We start from the raw sequence: 23,098 nt of genomic DNA on the forward strand, positions 1-23,098 counted from the left end.
TATTTCACCCTCTGGTTCTGGGATATCAGGGCAATTTTCCTTGATAATTTGTTGAAATATGAAGTCTATACTCTTTCTTTGATCATGAATTTCAGGTAGTCCAACAATTTTTTTTCTTTTTTAAAATTTATTTTTATTTTTCAACATTCAATTTCAGAAGATTTTGAATTTTAATTTCTTCCTCACCGCCCCCCCCCCCACTGAGATGGCATACAATCCAATATAGGCTCTACATATACATTTAAGTTAAGTATATTTTCCCATTAGTCATGATGTAAAGAACAATTAGAATTAATGGGAAGATGGCAGAGTGAAAGCAGTTACTTGCCTGAGCTATCCCCTAAAACCATCCAAATACATGTAAAAATGCCTCTAAACAAATTCTAGAGCAACAGAACCCACAAAAAGACAGAGTGAAAAAATTTCCAGCCCAAGACAACCTGGATGGTTGATTGGAAAGGTCTATTGTGCTGGGCTGGGAGAGGAGCACAGTTCAGCATGGGCATGCAGGCAAAGACCAGGTCTCAGCAAACCTGGAGCAGGCCTCAGGGGACTGAATCACAGGCAGCTGACTCAAGAGAAGCATGAAGAGGTAAATAGGAAAGAGAAATCGTAAGGGACTTATTAAGTTTGAACTGTTTACATTCCTACATGGAAAGATGATATTTGTAACTCATGAGACATTTGTCAGTATTAGGGTAGTTGGAGGGAAAAAAATTATATGTATAGATAGATTGATAAATAGAGGGGCACAGGGTGAATTGAAGATGAAGTGGTGATATCCGGAGAATAAAATTAAGGGCTGAGAGAGGATTATACTGGGAGAAGGAGAAAGGAAGAGGTAGAATGGGGGTAAATTATCTCACATAAAACAGACAAGAAAAGGCTTTTACAGTGGAGGGGAAGTGGGGGAAGGTGAGAGGGAATGAATGAATCTTATTCTCATCAGATTTGGCTTAAGGAGGGAATACCATACACACTCAATTGGGTATGGAAATCTATCTTACCCTACAGGAAAATAGGGGGAAAAGGGATAAGAAGAAAAGGGATGATAAAGGGGAGTGCAGATTGGGGAAGGCAGTAATCAGAAGCAAACACTTCTGAGGACAGACAAGGTCAAAACAGAGAATAGAATAAATGGGGTGAAGGGGGGCAAGATAGGATGAAGAGAAATATAGTTAGTTTTCCACAACACTGACTACTATGGAAATGTTTTGCATGACTACTCATGTATAATCTATATCGAGTTGCTTGCCTTCTCAATGAGGGTGGGTGGGGAGAGAGGAAGGGAGAAAATTTGGAACCCAAAGTTTTAAAAACAAATGTTAAAAATTGTTTTTACATGCAACTGGGAAATAAGATATACAGGCAATGTGGTATAGAAATCTATCCTGCCATGCAGGAAAATAGAAGAGGAAGGGGATAAGAGAAGGGGGAGGGGAGATAGAAAGGAGAGCAGATTAGGGGAAGGGGCATTCAGAATGCACGCCATCTTGGGGTCGGGGGAAGGATGAGATGGGGAGAAAATTTGGAACTCAAAATCTTATGGAAGTGAATGTTGAAAACTAAAAATAAATAAATTAATACACAAAAAAATTAATAAAAAAGAACTGATATCCATTAAAAAAAGGAACTAATGGGAGGAACCATGGAAAAGAAGCAATAAAACAAAACAACAAAGGAAAAGAAGAGCAAATAGTATGCTTCCATCTGCATTCAGACTCTATATTTCTTTTTCTGAGTGTGGACTAGTCCAACAATTCTTAAATTATACATCCTTGATATATTTTCCGGGTCAGTTGTTCTTCTGATGAGATATTTCCACATTTTTTCATTGTTTTTACTCTGTTTTATTGTTTCTTGATATCTTATGGAGTCATTGGCTTCTGCTTGCCCAATTCTAATTCTTAAGGAATTCTTTTCTTCAGTGAGCTTTTGTACCTCTTTTTCCATTTGGCCACTTCTTTACTTTAAATATTATTTTCTTCAGCATTTTTGGTATTTCTTTTTCAAAGCTGTTAATTAACTTTTCATAATTTCCATCCTCTGCTTTCATTTCCTTACCTAATTTTTCTTACACAACTCTTATTTGATTTTGAAAATCAGTGTGTGCAATTAATGTTTTTCTTTAAGGCTTTGTCATAGCTGGTTTGACTTCATTGTCTTCTTGTGAGTTTATGCCTTAATCCTTCTTTGTCAGCATAGTAACTTTTCATAGTCAGGTCCTTTTTTAATGATTACTCTTTTTCTTGCCCCATTTCTTGATTTTAAACTTAATGTTAAAGTCGCCCTCTGTGTCCAGTATGGTAGAGGGCACAATATCAAGCTTCAGGATTTTTCACACTGCTGTTTTCAGAGCTAATTCTGGGTGTTTGAAAGTTTTTGATAATCCCACAGTGGTATGTTCTGGGAAGAGGTGTGGTCATTGTTCCTCTGGTCTGCACTTTGATCCTTGCCCAGGAAGGGCTCCTGATACCTTGGGACCAAAACGATACTGTCCCTCAAGGCTTCTGCTCCTCTCTACCCTTGAACCATGACCCAGAAGTGGGTTTAGGCAATGGGATTGCCAAACAAGTGTCCCTCAGGACTCCTGCTTCCTCTAGACTGAAAGTTCTTCTCTCCACCTTTGACCCAAATATTAACCAAGTGGATGTAGGCAATGTAGTTGCCAGACAGTGCCTGGTACTTTATCCAGAGCCCCATAATCTCTTTGAGACCAGTCGCCAGGTTTTCTTACTGTCAGTGGCTTGAAAGCTCCAGGAGCTGCTGCTGCTTCTGTTGCCACTACCTGGTACCACCACTCCTGTTTTATTCTTGTGGGTTTCTGGTCAGCTTTCCCTCCTGTGTCACATATTTCTCTTTGTAACCTCCTAATTTGTCTTAGGCTAGAAGAATTCCTCACTCTGACCTTTTGTTGTCTCTGACACTCCAGAATTCAATTTGACGCATTATTTTAAGATTTTTTTGGAGGGGAATGTTGGGAGTGCTCAGCTGAGTGCTTTCTCTACCTGGCCATCTTGGCTCTTTCCCCTGAAGTCTAACCAGTATTTTTAATATCAATAATGTATTCAAGTCCAACTATTCTCTCTACTGGAACCTCCAGGGCCCCCTCATTTGGCAAGATTCATTCCTGACTAAAGTGATTCCCTGTTTGTCTTAATAATTGTATATTAGATCACTAAAGGAACTATGAACTTTCGTGATCAGAGATTGTGTCATGTGCTCAGTTTTTTGTTATGTCATAACGTCATGTGTAGTCTCAGTATAAACTCAAGAAGTATATCTTAACTTATTGATTCATTAAAGACAGAAGCAGAATTTGGCCACCTCTTTGTACTGGATTATCCTTCCTTTCTTTGCTTCATATATTAATGCTGTTCCTCATTATTCTGCTCCTTGTGAATTGCTCCCCTGCTTTTTTCTCATTTTCCCCTACCTTAATGTAATTGCTCCCTAAGTCTCTTCGCTTTTCTCTTCTTCCTTTGTATTTCATTCCTATTCAAGTAGCTTTCAATGTGATGGCTTCAACTAATAGTTTAGTGTAGATGACTTTAAAAAACCTTCATTTATATAACACAGTTTTCTTTTCTGATTCCAGACCAGCATCTTGAACTATTGAAAAGATATCTCCACTGGGATTGCTCATCAATTTCTCAAATGAAACATGTTTTAAACCCAAATTTATTATCCATTCTCTCTTCCTAAACATGCTCCTCCTTCTCAGTTCAGTGTTTCTCAAAGTGGCACCATTCAACTAGTTTTTCATTTTTGAAACCTTAGTCTTATCCTTGGGTTTTTCCCTCTCCTTTTCCTCTCATATTCAATTATTTATCAAGTCCTGTCAATTCTACCTCTGAGCCATGTCTCACTGTTCCTTCCTTTATATTCTGATTGTTATCACCCTAGTATAGGCCCTAATTACCACCTACTTGGGCTAATGCAAAAGCTTTCCAACAAATTTTCCCATCTTCACTCTCTATCCTCTCCAATCCAACCTTCATCACAATGACAGACTAATTGCATAAATCTATTCTTGTCAATCAACTGTCCCAAATCTTCAACATCTCCCTGTTACCTACTGAGTAAGGTTGAAATTCCTTTACTTGACATACAAAGGCCTCCACAATCTTGCAACATGCTAGCTTTCTAGCTTTGTCTAATAAAGCTCCATGTACTCTACACTTTTTGACAAACTCAGCTATTCTCTGTTCCATAAACATGTCCTGCACTTTCCTACTTCATGTTTTTACACACTCTAACCTTTATGCCTGAAATGAGTTCTCTTCCTGTCTGTAAATGAATGTGTGTGTGTGTGTGTGTATGTATACAAAGAGAAGTGTGAGCCATTATTTTTACAAAATAATACCAGAGGTAAAAGTTTGATATTTACAAACAAGCAGGTGGGCACAATTTTTTGACAGCACTTTAAAATTTACCAGCTATTTTCCTCCTGGTAAGCCTACAAGTCTTAAAAGTACAATCATTCCCACTTTATAGATGAGTAAGTAGACATTAAAAGAACTTAATGACTTACCTATGGTTAGAGCAGGAATTCATATCTGGTTTCTCCTAACTCTAAGTTTCTCTCATTATCTATATTACCACAGTGTCTCTATACATATGGCAGTTTTATATTTAATTTGGTTATTTATGTATAGTAGAAACTCGATTAATACATTTAAGTCAATTTGAATTCAATAAGCCTTTACGGAAATCCTATTATATGCCCAGCTCTGTGAAATATGTCAGTGAAACATTAGGGCTCGATGCACACAACTACTGTATCATGTTTGCTGACAAGGAGCTAAGGGGCACATACTAAAACAATTCAAAGACACCAGGAAGCAATTTCCCCCAAAATATATTTCCTCTCTAAATGTCTATCTGTTAGCCTTAGAATGAAGAACTCAAATATGGATATATTGTCATCCAATTCTGGTTTATGAATCAAGAGTTGGATGCACAATTTATCTCTGTAACACAAGCAAAATGAACATCTGTTAACTTTTTGCCACATAGGTTTGTGTGTGTGTGTGGGTGGGTGTGAACAGAGCCTATGATGTGTAATATTCTTTCCATCTGCACACCAGGTGGCACTGCATAGTTAATCAGAAAATAATAACAGACATGGAGATTACTTACTTTTGGAAGATAAGATAGTAAATCAATATTAAAACTTCCAAAGAAATTAAACTGTTTTCTCTTCCCTCCCTTATTTTTACATGGACTGTTTGGCTAGGATAGTTCAATAACTTGTTCATTCATAGTTAATTGGAAGAAAGATATTTCAGTAAAATTTTCTCATGTACATTGTTGGTTCTGCTATAATCTCTGAGTGTAAGAAATTGGAAATATACAAATGGATAAATTCATGGTCCTCCCTGATGAACTGCATTCATTCATTTATCTAAATTTGCATTAATGATAGTGCCTCCAGGGAGATTGAAGAACCTTTGGCACAGTCATGCTATTCCAAACTGTATAAAACTAGAGACTGGAGGGAGAAAAAGATGGACTGATTGGGATATGGATGTCAAATGAATGTAATTTAAAACAGATTTTTAAAATAAATTTTTATAATATGGTTCTATAGAGTTTACAATTGTGTTCATCCATCAAGCACAACCCTTTAAAGGCAAAACCGGAAATGACACAGCTACATAATTTTGGAGTTACAGGGACAATCAAAGACCATATAGTTGAACTCATGGCAAAATGGACGTTCCCGATGTCAGCTAGGTGGCAAAGTGGTTAAAGGGTCATGCCTGGAGTCAAGAAGACCTCCAGTGAACATCCCCTCCAGTGTCTTTGCCTAAAAAACTTCAACACTGTCATGAAGAGTTGGAAATTACTAAAAAATGACTAAACAATAACAATATCCATCAATAAGCCATCTGGTTTTCACCTGAAGACCCCTGGTGAGGGAGAACTCAGGAATGTTTAGTTATCAAAAAGAGAAGAATATCATCTCATTTCACCCAATGATGTTTGCTAAGTTAGTATATATGATATTGTAGAAATAAATGAATAAATAAACAAACAAGCAAATAAAAAGGGATAAACAGTTACATACAGAAATGTTGCCTCTATCCCTAATTTCATGGATTGAGGTATCTGGTGATGGGAATATGTCAACCTCATATTAATTCTACTTTCCTTCATGAATTACATGCTGATTTTGTTTATACCATCATATAGTTTCCCATCTCTTTTCCCTTTCTTGCCTGTCATTTACATCTTTGTATAAAACAACAAACTCAGATTATGCTCTCATTTTCACTATAGCATGGAGAGGATACTAGGTTTTTGAAGGCACAGTGTAAACTCTAGCAAGTGCTGGGTAAACTGACAAACTTCGAGTCTAGGCAGTGTGATGAACTGAGGTCAGGGACAAATCCAGATAAATTTAGAAAACACACTGGAAGATAATTGGCAGTTAGAATTTTTTGACTGCAGTATAACTCATGAAATTGTTTTCTGAGGAATGAAGGCATAAAAATCTACATAGATAGATTGAGCCCTCTCATTCCTCCCTACCTCCCTTAAAGAACTAGTAGATTTATTCTGCTTGGACACAAAAGGTAGAACAGAGAGCAATGGGTTTAATCAGATTTTGACTTGAAGGAAAAAATTAAATCCTATCAATTCGTTCTCCTTCCCTCACAACTACGACCTTTTCTAATCTATAATGTTACTATAAAGAGCAGTACTCTCCTCCTCGTCACCCAACCTGAAAGCCTCAGTGTCATCCTCGACTGATTACTTGTACTTACTCTATATTTACATGTTTCTACAACATCTCTCATATATGTTCCTTCCTCTTTACTCACACCACTGTCAGGCCACCCTGATATAGATTCTTGTCATATGATGTTGTTGTTGAGTCATTTCAGTTACGTCCAACTCTTCATGATTCCATTTTGGGGTTTTCTTGGCAAAGATACTGGAGTAGTTTGCCTTTTCCTTCTCCAGCTCATTTTAAAGATGAAGAAATTGAGGCAAGCAGGGTTAAGTGACTTTCCCCAGGTCACATAGCTAGTAAGTGTCTGAGATTTGAATCCATGAAGATGATTCTTCCTGATTCCAAGCCCACTGTGCCACCTCCCTGCTCTGTCATTTGATACCTGGACTATTATCCTATCCTTCTGATTGACCTCCTTGCTTCTAGTCTTTCTCCACTGCATCTATCCTCAGCAGCCAAATTTTCCTAACATGCAGGTCTGACAATGCCATCCCACCCCCTCACTCATTAAACTATTATGTCTCCCTAATACCTCCAATATTAAATATAAAATGCTCTTTGTCTTTTTAAAACCATTCCCAACTTGGGCCCTTGCTACAATGTTTAGTTTTCTCACATTATACTTCCCCTCTATGTGCTCTATGATCCAACAATGACAATTTTCTTACTATTCCTTGCCTGCTGCCCCATCTGCTTACTCGATGCCTTTTCATAGACTATACCCTATGTTTGAAATGCTCATCCTTCTCATCTTCGCCTCCTTGCTTCCCTGACCTCTTTCAAGACTTAGGTCAAAGTCTACCTTCTTCAGCAGGCCTTTCTTGGTCCCTCACACTGATAGTGCTTTCCCAGCAAGATGGCTTTCCATCTATACCAGTATGCACAAGTTTAGCAACTTGTCTCAGTTAGAATGTGAGTTCTTTGTAGGTGAGTATGATGTTTATGCCTTTCTTGGTATCTTTGGTAAACACTTAAAGATGGCTTATTGACTGATGATTAGAGCCATCCAAAAGTATAATTAGCTGCCTAAGGAAGTAGTAAGTTTCCCCTCCCTAAACATCTGAATTTAAATTGTGGATGCTCAAATTTTATGCACATTGTAGAAGGAATTCTGGTGAAGGCATCAGTTGGATTAGATCACCTTCAAGGGTAAGATAAAAATCTGAGATTCAGTGATTCTATGAACAAGGAAACCAAAATCCTTCTTTCACAAAGGGTGAAATAATGTCCCTTATTTTATTAAGTTGTGGTACACTTACTTTAATCCTGAATTCATAAATGTTTTATTGCTCTTTGATGTTGGCTTAGGGTGTCCCCTAACTCATTCACAACAACTTCTATTATAGCTGGGTCTAGTCAATATTCAGGTGGCTTCTAATTATGTTTTACCAAGGTTATACAACACAAAGGATCAGAAATTTGGGACTGTTGGGAGACTTATTTTCCTAATCATAGCAGACTACCTATAACATTTCTACTACAAAAAAAAAAAACTTAAAAAAAACCCAAAAACTAAAAACCCACTATCATGCTCATAGAGTATGCTTAGTTATAATCCCCTCCAGGCTAAAATGATAACTTCATCTCATAAAACAGTAACTGGCATCTATAAGCAGCAGCTGAAAGAAAACATTTTGACTGGTCCAGTAATTTCCCAACTCTCTTATCCAGTGCTGTTAAAGTTAGTGACACTGTTGGGAGCTACTAGAAGAAAATCAGTTCTTGAATGAAGAAGAGAGCCAGGAAACTCTTCTTCTTTTCCTCACTCTTTTTCTTATCCTATCTTATCTATAAGTTAAATGCCAGAATAGAAATGTGAATTTCAGTTTGGGTAATGTGAATCCAAAAAATCTTCTCTGTTCCTGGCTCCAGGGTGGGCAAATTGTGCTACATTAAAAGTGAAATGGTAAAAACAAAAAAGAAAATAGGAAAGAAAGGATAAAATATTTCAAAATCAAGACAATATGAAGTAGCCATTAAAATTAAAACTTCAGAAGAGAAAGCTTTTTTTTGGGGGGGAGGACTTGAGAACTTAGTATGAGAAAATGGTACCCAGTAAATACTTTTTTCATTTAATATGAATTATTAACTATATTGCTTTTAAGAATTTAATTTCAGAATTGGTAAGGGACCTCAGAAGTCATCTAATCAAACCTGTGTCCAAAAAAAATCCTCTCTACCACATAAACAAGAAATGGTTATCCATCTTTTTTCTTGAAGACCTTCAATGAGAAGGAATCCCTTACTTCCAAGGGTGACCAATTGTAGCTTTAGATAGTATGAATTATTAGGAAATTGTTATGTTTACCTCATGAAGTCTAAAACTGTATAATCTAACCAGTAGTCTAATTCCTGCCCTCTGGGGTCAAACAGAACTGGTTTTATCTCTTTCTGTGTGATAGATATTTAAACACTTGAAGATATATTCTCCTACCTCTGTCCCCAATAAGTCTTCTCTTTTCTAGAATAAATATGACTAGTTCCTTCAAATGATTCTCATAACAGCAATGACTTACAATCCTTTACCATTCCACCAGTTGTCCACTGATGGGCATATGCCAGTTTATCCATGTCTTTCTTAAAATGTGGAATCAGGAACTGAACATAGTACTCCTGATGTGCTCTGACAAGGACAAAATACAGTATAACTCCTACTTTCTTATTCTTGGAAATTATGTCATTTGTAATGTAGCTCACGATTTCTTTAGCTTTTTTTTAATTTTTTGGCTAACATATCAGACTGATGATTCATAATTAATTTGAAGTCCACCAAAATCCTCATAATTTTTAAGACAAATGTCTGTCCAAAAATGTTCCTCACATACTACATTTAAAAAATAATTTTAATTCAAGTGTAGGACATTACTTTTATCCATATTAAATTCCATTCAAAACAATTTAGTCCATATTCTAAACTGTTAGAATTTTTAGATGTATCCTTTATCAGTGAGATCATCAGCTATCCCTCTAAGCTTTGTGCCATCTACAACTTATTTACATGATCTATTCCTCTAACCCTGTCACTGATAAACAAAAAAAAAAATAGACTAACAGACAAAACTTCAACAGTACTGAGCCAAACACAAATCCCTGGGCTAGTCTCCTAGAGGATATCCTTTCAAGTTAATGCTGAACCACCAATGATTCCTCTTTTATTTTGGCCATTTGACTAGATCTTGTCTTCATTTGTAACTTCTTTATGTGTTTTTAAACTCTAGGTTGGTTATTGTTTCACTTGCACAGACACGTTAGTCTCCTCAAAAATACTGCCCAATTTTAAATGTTTACCCAGAGTCCTTTATTTCCAGAACATTATGGCCAACATCTAGGGGAGCAGTCCTTGTGGAGAAAGATTTTATCCTTGCAACCACCAACAACAACCAACAAATAGTACTTGGAACAACAACTGCTCCAAACCAATGACCTTGTCTCATAGGTTGAGGAACAACCCTTGTGGGAATTCAACTTAGTAACTTCCTCTGTAGGTCATGAAGCTTCCCTCATTCATCAGTCCCTTCCTCAGAATCTAGAGCTACAGAAAAAAGAAAAGAGAATTCCCACCATCAAAGACCTTGACATCATCAAATGGTTCAACATCAGAAACCAATATGGTTTTATTAATAGAAATGAAATTAATGGAGATGCATTATCATCTGCGTTTCCATTCTACTTCCAAGAACCATCAGGCCTTTCCATGTGACTCACACCTAAAACCTCTTAAGTGTTTTATCTCCCACTGTTAGAATGGGAGTGCTTTAGAGTACAGGGTTTCTTGCTTTTCCATTAGTATCCTTAAAGTTTAACAGGTATCTTGCAGGAAATAAACATTTAATGAATATATTTTTTTACATTTTTTAAGTAATTAAGTGCCTATTTTGTGCCAGGTGCTCTGTAAGGCCTTAGAGATAAAAACAACAACAACAAATAAATAGCCCTTTTCTTCTAGGAATTTACACTCAGTCAAGTAAGACAACATTTACACACATCAATGTTTACAAAATAACCACAAAGTAAATACGATATAACTATTTTATCTTCCAGTTTAGAGACAAAGTAGAACATGAACATTTCCAGGTTCATATTTCAGGAAGTCAAATGATTAAAGTATACCTCTGTGTACCTGGAATGTTTAAAAAGACTTATACTTATGGGTTCCATCTCTAATGTTTTTCAAATAAAATTGGTAAAAGCAAAATTTTAAAAAGATTGTTAAAATCCAAAATATAGACTTGGTTTACTATTAAATCAGGTTTATTTGAAATAATTTATTAATAATTGAGAATACTGCTTTAAAGATTTCATTTTTTTTTAATCAGGGGACAGAAGGGAAGGGGGCAAGCAGAGAACATTATTGCATTTTCTTCATAGATAAATAGAAACTCTACCTGATGATATATAATTTAGAAATTCATGATTAAGAAGTTAATTAAGAATAACTTTTACAGAAAAGAATTCAGGCTTCCAGAAGGCACAAGAGACACAGTTAAAGGCCATATTGGAGTAAATTTAATAAAAGTCTCAATGGACTTCTTTTCTTCCTTCTTGTGATTCTCTATTATTCAGTTCTTTTAACATTCGGAAATCCTCACACCAAGATTATACTTTTCTGACAGTGAAATCCACTAATGTAACACATTGAGGAAAGGGAGGGTGGCATATGTGGATGACTCCACACATCCTCAGCCTGGGGCTGCCAACTTTTTAAGACTGTGAAGTGGGACATCTCAGTGTGGGCCATCTGGCCTCAAATGTCAACATCTCACTTGTCGGGCTTAACCATGGTTGATCCATTTCCCAAGTTGGAATGTAACTGCAAAAGGCTTTAACTCCTAAGTTGTCTGTAGATTAGCTTTTGCTATGTTATGTTATTCACTTTCCTTTTGTATCCATCTCTTGCTGAATTTAATTGTAGAAATTCCATGGTGGAGTCAAAAGATTTTTTACTGTAATTTTTTTTTTGCTTGCCTCTGTGTAGACACAGGCATTCTAGATGCTTACAGGAACAGTATTTTGGCAGTCCCCATTGTTATAATTTCAGTAAATTCTCAGAATCTCAGAGCTGGAAGCAACCTCAAATGGCAGCTAGTTCACGGTGGCCTTTGAGAAAGAATACTCTATGCAACATCCCTGAGAAGTAATGACTTAGCCAGTCCACTGATGGAGTACTCATTACCTCACAAAGCCATATATTTCTGGAAAAGACGAAATGGTGAGAAGTTTGTTCTTTATATCTAATCTAAATCTGCTTGTATGTTGTTTCCAACAGGTGCTCCTAGTTTTGCCTTTGCTCTCCAACCAATGCAAATAGCTACGTGGTGCAATGAATAGAATAATGGACCTGGAGTCAGGAAGAAGTGAGTTCAAATACTGCCTCAGACACTTACTAGATATGTTACCCTGGGAAAGTCACTCACCCACTGTTTGCCTCAGTTTCCTCATCTGTAACATAAGTATGATAATGGCACCTACTACCTAGGGTTGTTACAAGGATAAAATAAGAATATATTTGTAAATCACTTTACAAACTTTAAAGTGTTCTTTAAATAATATTATTATCATTCCTTCAAATGACATAGGCTAACCCTTCAAATAACAAAAGGGAAGCATCGTATTTCACCTAAGTGGGTTTTTTTCCATTCTTTTGATTTCTAAACAATCTCAATTACTTCAGCTGACACTTCTAATGGGATACTTTACAGGTTCTCACTATCTTGGTCACCTTTTATATGGCCTTTTGTACATGTCATATCTCCTCTATGTGTATTAGTTTCACAAGTAGCTGTGATACAGTGGATAGCAAAATGGCCTTTGAGTCAGTAAGGCTTGTTTTAAAGTCTTGTTTCTGAAACACCCTGAGTATTTGGTAAAATTTGGTAAGTCAATTTACCTCAGTGATCTGTCATCTCTAAGATGATAAGTTGTTGAAAAATGCCAACTAACCACAGTAGAGAGTTTCCTCATTCAGGAACCTATATCAGTGAAATCACAGTTCTAGTCCATCTATGTTAGTATATATGTATATATATCTATACACATATATATGTTATTAGAGGCATACACATATACACATGTGCATATGTAATAAATAATCATGCATGTATATATGTGTGTAGACATACACATATTCGTACAAATATGTGTGTATATCTGTATTGTGTATGCATATATCCATATATGTAGCTATAGACATATTAGATATACAGATAGGGATATGCTATTCATATTTAGTTTTACATCAATATACATACAGACACATATCTATACAGATATACAGATACACACACTGTGATTTCACTGATGCAGGAAACTGGCATTTTTGAAACTATTTCCAGCAATGCAGATCTCAGATTAAACATAATTTTTAGTTGTAGAGCTTTTCCTGCACTCCTGAAAAAGTAACTTGTCCATTGTGATACAGAAAATATGTGCCTAAAGCAAGACTTGAATCAATGTCTTTCTGACTCTGAGGCCAACTTTCTATTCAACCTCCTATTTCAAGTTCCCTCTCTGCTATTTAATGATAATGGTCAATATACTTATTCTATAATATGCTTCTTCAAAAAAGTCAAAGTGGGAAGAAAAGGCAGTGTTTTGCTCCTATGTTTATAGTATTCAACAGACACTATGAATTTGAGGATAGTCAAGCAACAGTATTTAGGATTAGCATTTATAATCTCCCAAATTAGTCATCAAGAATCTCAAAGGGATGCGTGTGTGTGTGCACTGTAAGACTTCTTGCCTGTCTTTCATACATTCAAGCTCATTACATCTGACATAATTATATATTTCCTATAAAATACAGGAAAACACATATGTAAGCATGCTCTTCACATCCCTAAAATGAAATGTCAAAAGATTCACCTCACAGCATGAAGATAACCAGGATCATAAATGGAAATGACTGTGCATTATAACTGTGATATTCACACCTCAATGAGGAGTCAAACAGGGACCACTGCATTGTGAACCATTGTCAAATAGCTTGTATCAGAGACTCTGATGAAATGAACAAAAAAAATACCAGCTAAAATATGTCAGCTTCTTGCTGTATTCAAGTGCATCAGTGAATTATCTTTTCGTGGGAATCACCACTGACTGAAAAGTTAGAAATTTTTTCCTTGTTCAACTCCTTGCTTTCATCTGCTTGCAGCTGATATTGCATTGGAGACACTGTATTCCACTCCCATTAGCTATTTAGCTCAAACTTCTACCTCTTACGAAACAGGTTTAATGGTACGTTGAATCTGCCCATAGAAGTTACCATATCACTGATGGGAAATCTAGACTTTAGAAATAATTAATAGCAACAAAACACCATGGTTGATTTGGTTACTTCTTGGCCTTCCTATTTTGTTCCTCAGACTTTTGAGTGTCTTTTCATTGACTTTTCCTTTATACTTGGAATTAATCTGGTATTTTAGGAGAAAAATTGTTGTGGTCATGAGATCCTGCCCCTGAACTTTGTGTTGGGTGCTGTGGAACATACTTGATAGATAGCCTTCCACATACATTTAATTTTTCCTTTAAAAAAATTCCATTAATCCTCAAAAACACATGCAATCTGTAAGGAAACTGAAGTTATGTACATTGAGGATAAAGGATAAAAGCTACTACATAAAATTCCCACAACCACTGACTATCAAGGTGCTGTGGATTCTCAATCTAGACATAAACACTCAGGAGGTATTAAGCATGAAACTATAATGATAGAGAGCTATCATCCCTTAGGAATTCTGTGCTCCAAAACTTACAGCAACTTGAAGCAGAATCTTGCACATAATACTTCCCAAGAGACACAAGTTATCACATAGGAATACAGGCATACAGGGAAAGTCAGCTTGGCATACCACAACTCAGAGCTCTGTCAAAAAGTAGTGTTATTGGACAATCCTGTTCTCCCTTCTTTCAATAGGTGTAGCTATCTTACTACCCAATAATATTCCAGCCCAATTTAAAACCTGTGCTCTCCTCAGATTTTTTTAATGCAACCTACAGGGAATCTTATAATGGACTAGAGGCTGGTACTGCCCAGGGGTACTGATAATAGTCATCCTTTTCCTATCTCACAAATAAAAAGTTATAATGATTATAGTGATCTAATGCTCCTCATATATTTTTGCTACTTTTATCCTTAAATACAGATGGATAGATAGATAGATAGATAGATAGATAGATAGATAGATAGATAGATCCATCATTTCATTTTGGCACTATGGTAGATTAGCTATTTCACTGGCCTAAGTATTCTCTCCTTCACTACAGATAGAATCTTCCCACATTTTCTCATTCTCATTTCTTTTTTTTCTGCATAAATCCTGACTAGAGTACTTGACAGAGACAATGGAAGCACTACTGTTCTTCATTTATCTTTTCTATACCAGCGTGGCACAGGGCATGGCACATTTTGTTGTTGTTTAGTCGTGTCTGACGGTGACACCTTTTGGGGATTTCTTGGCAAAGATATTGGAGTGGCTTGCTATTTCCTTCTCCAGCTCATTTCACAGAAGAGGAAACTGAGACAAACAGGGTTAAGTGACTTGCCCAAGGTCACACAAGTGTCGGATTTGAACTAGGGTCTTCCTGACCCCAGGCTGGGTGCTTTGTCCACTGTGCCACCCTGACACCCCGAAAACATAGTAAGCACTTAATAAAGACTTATTGACAATATTTTTACTTGATTCATCTGTAGTCTCTAATTTTTTATATATCAAGGACTCACCTCCTTTTTTGATCTTACATATGCTCAATGAGTTCTTTGTAGGAAAGTCATTTTGATAATATGCTGAAGCCTACTTATGCTTATTTTTCATATTCCCAATAACCTTTGAGCAATCTGTACTCTAAATTTTCCTGAAATAGGATAATGTGCTTATGGTCTGTGAAACTATAACTTAAATGCAAACTCCTGGGCTTTAAGGGACAGGCTCTTGCCATAAAAACAGTTCGGCGTCATTCAAAATGCTGTTTCATTTCTCAAATGTGATCCAGCTCCTCTTCTTCATTTCCGGGCCCAAACTGTTCATCTGCACTATCTATCCAATACATGGATTGACGGACCGATTACAGGAGGCGCCCCTAAAGCAATATGTTATTTTTCGTCCGCTTTGCTTTTCTAGTGTGAATAGTTAGGTCAATATCTTACCTGTTGGTGTGACCTTCACTGATGAAATAATCCTGACATTTTTATAGTGACATGTTGATTTTAATAGACTCAATTTATTGATCAAAGATAGAAATGAAATTGATGAAAATATATTAGAAAATGTGAATATAAGAGCTTATAAGCAAAATGAGAGTGAAGGTAAATACTCATTTTCTAAAATTCCTTAGTAACAATTGAGCAACACCATAACTACTGTAATACAGAAATTTGATTCATTTCTATTTTGTCCCATTGTTGACACAGTTCTTCAAAATATAGACACATACATTAGAACTATGTCAAATTTCAAAAGCATAAAAATTGTTTTAAAATGAATATTTCCCAATTTTTACCAAAAATAAAGAACAGCAACATTTTTAATCAACATCCACAGAAATACAGAATAATAAAAGTCACTTACCTATTCCAATAAAAACGGCTTTGTATCCTTCTTCCTTCAAAGTAGAGAGGTTCATTCCATTCACTGCAAGGCCTTTACCACATATCACCTACCAGAAACAACATTTAATTTCCTTTTTAGTTTCTGACTTTCATGAATTAGATTATATATACATACATACACACATACATACTACTAATCTACATATTCCAAATAAGCTTAAGGTGGTTAAAGTAACTTCACATGTGACTAACAAAATTATGTGCTTTATTTGAACTTAGGAGATGCATTTTCAAATTGTCTCAGGCAAAACTTGTATTAGTAATCAATGTCAGACATCTACTTAGTTAGATTCAACCCAGCAATTGAAGAAGTTTATTAAGTACTAGGTACTATTCTAGGCACTTGGAATATAGAGATAAAAATTAAACCATCCTTACCCTCAAGGAGCATACATTCCCACTGAGGAAGAATCATATATGCAAGTAAGCAAATGAAAATACATAATAATACAATTTTAATAGAATGTTAAAAACAAATTAATCCAGCATAAGCTTTGGTAATTTTTGAAGAAAAAACCTTATCTAAAAAAATACCTGGGATATAGATCTATATCTATGATAAAGGCTAAATCAGCAATCATAAAGTGTCATTTATTTGCCTATTTTACTCTAGTAGTTATTGTTATACTTAATTGATATTTTTATTTTTATTCTGGTGAAAAAGAATAAAGAATATGTTCATGTGAACATTAACATGCTTAAGAAAAGACTTCACCAGTGTATACAGTAATGAACATTGATTTCTTAAACAGGAGATAATACGAATCAACCATGGATACAAATAGCTGTTTTTTCTTATACTGAAGGAAGATTCCATATCAACATATTTCTCAGGAAAACTTTTGAAGATAGCTAAAATTCAATTCAAATTCTGATGCAATGAACTGGAATTCAGTCTCTGCATTTGGGAGGCAAGTAAGACTGATGTCTTATCATTATAACCTTTGAAATAAATGAAACATCAACTTGAGCTTAGATTTTTTTTTCCTTGTAAAGGTATCTTATTTACCCTATCATAGCATATATTAAAATGGAATGTTACCTGTATAGTTTAGAAACATTTTCTTTAAAAATATCCATCCAGTTGTTCCTATGAAAACATCTTCTACTAATACTGTTGAGGAACTCATCTGCCATTTCTAATATTAGAGAGCAGCTTGGGCTGTGACAAGTGCTCTTAATGTAATCTCCCCTTTTCTCAAATATTACATAGCACATTTCTTTGACTTTTGTACTTCTTTAATTTGCAACTGGATCACTGTTATTCTCTGAATGTCCTCCCCACCTATCATAATGTAAGCCACTTGGGAGAAGGTTCTATATCCCCAGAAATTAGCAATGTTCTTTGATCTTTCAAACTACATACATTTTAAAACACAGTGCCAGTCACTGTGCTAAGGGCTAACAATGCAGCAGTCCTTTGCCCTCAAGGAAGTTACATTTTATTGGAGGAAACAACACGCATACCTACATTAATGATATATTCAGATTTGATAGTAAGTTCAAAGTACACATGAGAAAATTACAAACAATAATTTAGGGGAAGGGCTAGTGTTTGTGGAGAGGGGAATCAGGGAAAGCCTTATGTTGGAAATGATACGTGCACTTCATTCTGAAAATAGTTAAGAATTCTAAGAGACAAAGGTGAGTACATTGTAAGAACAGGGAAGAGCCTTATAAAGGCACAGAGATAGGAGACAGAATGCTGGTGTGAGAAATAGCAAGGAAGTCACTTTGGCTGGAATAAAGAAATTTTGAGGGGGTATAATATATAAGTTAATAAAGATAACTCCTGCAATCATCAGATGAGAAGTCCAGCGGAGTGTATGAACTAGAGTGGTACTCACATGCATAGAGAGTCAGCAGAGGTGGGAAATGCTGTGAAAGCCAAGGTGATGATTGGAACTTAAGAAATATTTCTTAATTGAATGAATGCATGCTAATACTATTTTTTACTTCCTCTTATTCTTCTTGTTCAGTCATTTTTCAATCCTGTTTGACTCTTGGTAACCCTGTTTGAGGTTTTCTTGGCAAAGATCCTAGAGTGCTTTGCCATTTCCTTCTCCAGCTTATTTTGTAGACAAGGAAACTAAGGCAAACAGGTTCAAATGACTTGATTAGAGTCTCACAGCTAGTAAGTGTCTGTGGCCAGATTTGAACTCAAGAAGAGAAGTCTTCCTGTCTCCAGGGCCGGCACTCTATCCACTTCACCACATAGCTGCCTCCCTTATTCCCCTACAACTTAACAAATTAAAATATCATTATCCCTCATTGTTCATGTGTGATTTAATCTTTCCTAATTTAAACTGGCTTCCTCCATGGTGTTAGAATGGGTAAATACTGCACTAAAATATGAATTGGCTCTTTAAAGGCTAAGACAGCTTCTTTTCATTGTAATTTGGTAAAGTTAACTTTATTCTAAAAGTCTAACTATGGCAAAACTGAAATAAATGTAATTTCTCCACACCATCTATTTTATTTTTAGTGGATGTGTGGAAAGGGAACTTATCATGTTGCCACTCCATATGCTGAAGAAAAGTACACACAGATGCCTCAGCAGTTCCTTCCATTCTTGAAAATTTTGGCAGGTATACCATTAATACAGACATCCTTGGACCAAGATTGCTTTTCAAAGGGGCTACTGAGGTCATTGACATCTTTAGGGAGCACTGTTTGTCTTAGTGAGCCTTAATATTAAGCTTCTATAAAGAAGCAGGTTCCAGACAATCAGTGAATATACTGCTTATCTGCTGTCCAGCTTAGACCTGAAAATATGACCTTCTCTACAACCTACTTGACAGGTGGTCACTTAGCCTTTGTTTAAAGACCTCAAGACCAGATTTTGTTCAGATTTGATTCCTACTGAAGCTTCCATTCCCCTTTGAAATCACTAGGCTTGAAATCTTTGTATATGCAAAAATATTTGTGATTTCATCAATGTGGGTATTCCAGTCAATGACGAACATAGCAACTATGACTCCTTTCTATGTCTATCTTAAATTCACCACAGATATCCAATCAACATGATTGGGGTCTTCTCCACTCTCTTCTAACAGAGGATCACATGAATTCGACCAGCCCATTACATTTTATCATAAAATCCTTTGATAATTCTTTATTCTAGCTTTTCATAGTTCCTTATTTGCTACGTATTGATTGGAAAAGGTTACTCAATCCACCACATACCTTTCCATTGCCCTCTGAATGAGACTCATTTCTAATTCCTCGGAGGCTGTAGCTTCTATGACTCACAGTTATATAGTAATAGCTATACCAATTTTAGGTAAAAAGAAGTAAAAGCATCACACATGTTAGTTTTGCAAACTCAGACTCATAAATTGAAAGCAAATATCAAAACATAATATTGTCCAGTGATTCACTGAGTGACACTAATAATAGTAATAGTAACAGTAATACTTTAAGGTTTGCAAAACATTTTATAAATGTTATTTCATTTTACACTCACAACAACCCTGATAGGTACAATTATTATCCATATTTTACAGATGAAGAAGGTGAGGCAGATAGAGGCCAACTGACTTGCCCAAAGGCACACTCTGAGGCAAGTTTTAAACTAAGAGCAAGAGAAACATAATTCCTTTATGCATCAGTCTCTTGCCTTTAAAGTAAGGAGGGAAAATGCCTTTCCACAGAGCCAGATCTCCTATTCGATCTTCAATCTACTGCAGGAAAAGGAGAAACACCGTGCCATCTAGCACTGGACTCCTCCCTTTGAGGAAAGAGAAGGAAGTACATTCCATCAAGCCTCTAGCCTGTTCTCCTGCCTTGGGGGACAAGTGATAGCATCATTCCTTTAGCTCTCAGCACTTGCCCCATCTCCTCAACTGCCTAAGGTCCTGAGAGAACTATACCCTGAGGAAAAAACTCCATCAGAAAAATAAAAACCTCTCTGTACTCATTCCTCAATAATTAGCACCCCTGCTCCCCTTTACCTCCCCTATCTCATCAATTCCAAAAAACCTTACTGTCATCATTCAAATCCTGTTCTTCATTCCCCATTGTCTGATTCCTTACACCTACTGTCCTCAACTCAAACCTTGTGTTGGCCTTCTCTAAAGCTACTCACCTTCCCCCCACCCCCCACCATGCTCTCTAGAATGCCTGTTCCGTAGGTAACAAACTTGCTTTTATCTTAAATTGTTTCCTTTTCTACTTCTTGCATCTTCTGGCTTTCACTGAGACTTGGCTCCCTCCTCATAACAGTGTTTCTGGCCTCTTTTTCCAGCATTGGAAAGGTAGTATTTTCAGTCATTCACCCCAAGTTACTTGTCTGAGTAGAGGAGATTATAAAACAGATAATTTCAATTACAGGAATTTAAAATGCCTTTAATGAATAAAATTAAATTAGTTTGAGAAGTGAGGTGATTATTGTGTGTATGTATATGTATATGTATAACTGTACACATTAGATTATATGTATATACATATCTATTACACATACACACAGGAAAAGAAATAACTTTTCTTTCAGATCTCTCTGTTAAAGGTCTGATATCCAAGATACATAAACTAGCCACTCTAATGGCTCCCTATAATCTCCAGTCATTCATAACCTATGCACTCTCAGTCCTAGTCTTACAGCTTCACCCCACCATATGTTGCATGATGCACTAGCATTGACCTCCCAAGACACCCCATCTCCTGACTGGACATTTCCACAGGCTTCCCAGTATGCCTGGAATGTTCTCTCTTTTTATATTTGCTTCCTGGAATCCATGGCTTCTTTTAAGACCTCATCTCCTACAGGAAGCCTATCCCAATTCTCTTTAATTCCAGCGACTTCCCACTGTTGATTATCGCTAATTTATACATACATACATATATATATATATATATATATATACACATATATATTCTTTATATACATACATATATATACACATATGATTTTCCTTCTTTTTAAGGTAATTGGGGTTACATGACTTGCCCATGGTCATATAGCTAGTAAGAGTTTGAGGACAGATTTCAACTCAGGTCCTCCTGACTCCAAGGCTGGTGCCCTATCCACTGCGTCACCTAGCTGCCCGAACACTGTGTGCTTCTAGAAAGGAAGGAATGTTTTTTCCTTTCTTTACGTCGCAAGAACTTAGCAAAATGCATGACACATTGTAGATATTTAATGAACGTTGGCTGACTGACTGACGCCATGACTGTATGTTCAGAACAGTATCCACAATAACACCTACCTCCCTCTAAAAGAAAAGGAAGTTGATGCTAGCAGGTATGTTGGGAAACAAGACAAACTGAGTGAAGGCATAGTGTGGTATCAAGTTCTAGGTCAAACTAACAGATTATAGAATTCTTCAACTGTATATATGTGATCTTTACTTTTAACATCGTTTGTGTTCCTAGAAAAGTTACAATTTGACATATGGAACATCCAAGCATATGTTCCTCGGTATTCCACAAAGCAATGCCTATTCAACTTCTATCGTTCTCAATAAATTCAGATTATTTTATATCATGTTTCTATTTCTCAAGGATCTAATACTCACACTTAACATCTTTTCTTACTTGCATTTAATGAACTTTACAATATTATCATAAATTAATTGTAAACTACTATTTATAATGATTATTTGAAGCCCAATGAAGTGCACTCATATCTAATGACAGCATGGAATAAGAAACACACACTTATCTCACTCAAATATGGATACACAATTTAGTGAGATGGGAAAAGAATGAGGTTTGAAATCTGTAAAACCCAGGTTCCAATGGTGTCAGAGAAAATTGGAATGATTCAAATCAACTGATGCAGATGTAAGTAAGCATAGCTTGAAAAATAATTTATACTATAACAACATTATAAAAACAACTTTGAAAGACTTAAGAACTATGATCAATGCAATGATCAATGAAGATACCAAATACCTAATGGTGAAGAATGCTACCCACCTCCCAACAGAGTGTGGATGGAATACATACGCATAATGAGATAAAACTTTTTTGCACATAGCCAATATGAAAATTTGTTTTGCTTGAGTATGTGTATTTATTACATGGATTTTATTTTTCTCTTTCTTTTAAGGAGGGGAAATTGAGAGAAAATACATACCTAATTGAAAAAAGGTTATATTTTATTAAAGCTAAATTATCATTCGTTCATCCACTAATCCATTCAACAGTAATTTATTATAACCCTATTAGATTTGCATGCAGCTAATACATACAACTTTCTGAGTATGTTGCCATAGGTATTCCCTTTATTTATGTATTGGACCAGATATCCGACTCTCAAAAATCTATGTTTTTTTTTCAATATATGTAAAGATACTCAAAGTTGATATGAGGTCTTTCAAGTCTACTGTCCAAGGGCCAGTTCAGATAACTTTGAAAAAGTTCAGTCCTAAAGTTGGCCATCATTTGATGAACATTTCATCTCTAGACAGTCATAAAGATGAGTACTGAGGCTTAGACAGATTAGGATCTGGACTTTTGAAAGGGGTACACCACAGCAAAGAAATAACAACTTCTTCAGGAGTTTAGATGAATGCAAAGAACCCAGACTAGGCACAAAAAGAAATACAAAGAAAATTAAAATATTATTTTTGATCTCGTGGAACATACACCATAGCAAGAGTTATATAATAATCCATAAGTATACATATAAGGCCAAATTGAATAGAACCATAACATAGATGTAAACGTCTATGAAAGATCAGAAGAAGCAAACGTAAATTTCTGATTGGGGAATGAGGAAGGAATTAATATAGAAAGTATCTGTGCTG

The 23,098-nt window shown here is 35.9% G+C and overlaps 1 protein-coding gene across 1 annotated transcript in view; it reads right to left on the reverse strand.

Annotated features, from left to right (window-relative positions):
- The window catches only part of DPYD (dihydropyrimidine dehydrogenase), a 1,024,364-nt gene that overhangs the window by 654,701 nt on the left and 346,565 nt on the right, over positions 1–23,098 (reverse strand). Inside the window, exon 8 of the mRNA XM_027868249.1 lies at positions 16,306–16,393. Within this exon, the coding sequence (XP_027724050.1) occupies positions 16,306–16,393 (88 nt within the window). The remainder of the gene's footprint in view (positions 1–16,305; positions 16,394–23,098) is intronic.

Source organism: Vombatus ursinus, unplaced genomic scaffold (assembly GCF_900497805.2).
Source record: "Vombatus ursinus unplaced genomic scaffold, bare-nosed wombat genome assembly UNPS02014787.1, whole genome shotgun sequence".
Lineage (NCBI taxonomy): Eukaryota > Metazoa > Chordata > Mammalia > Diprotodontia > Vombatidae > Vombatus > Vombatus ursinus.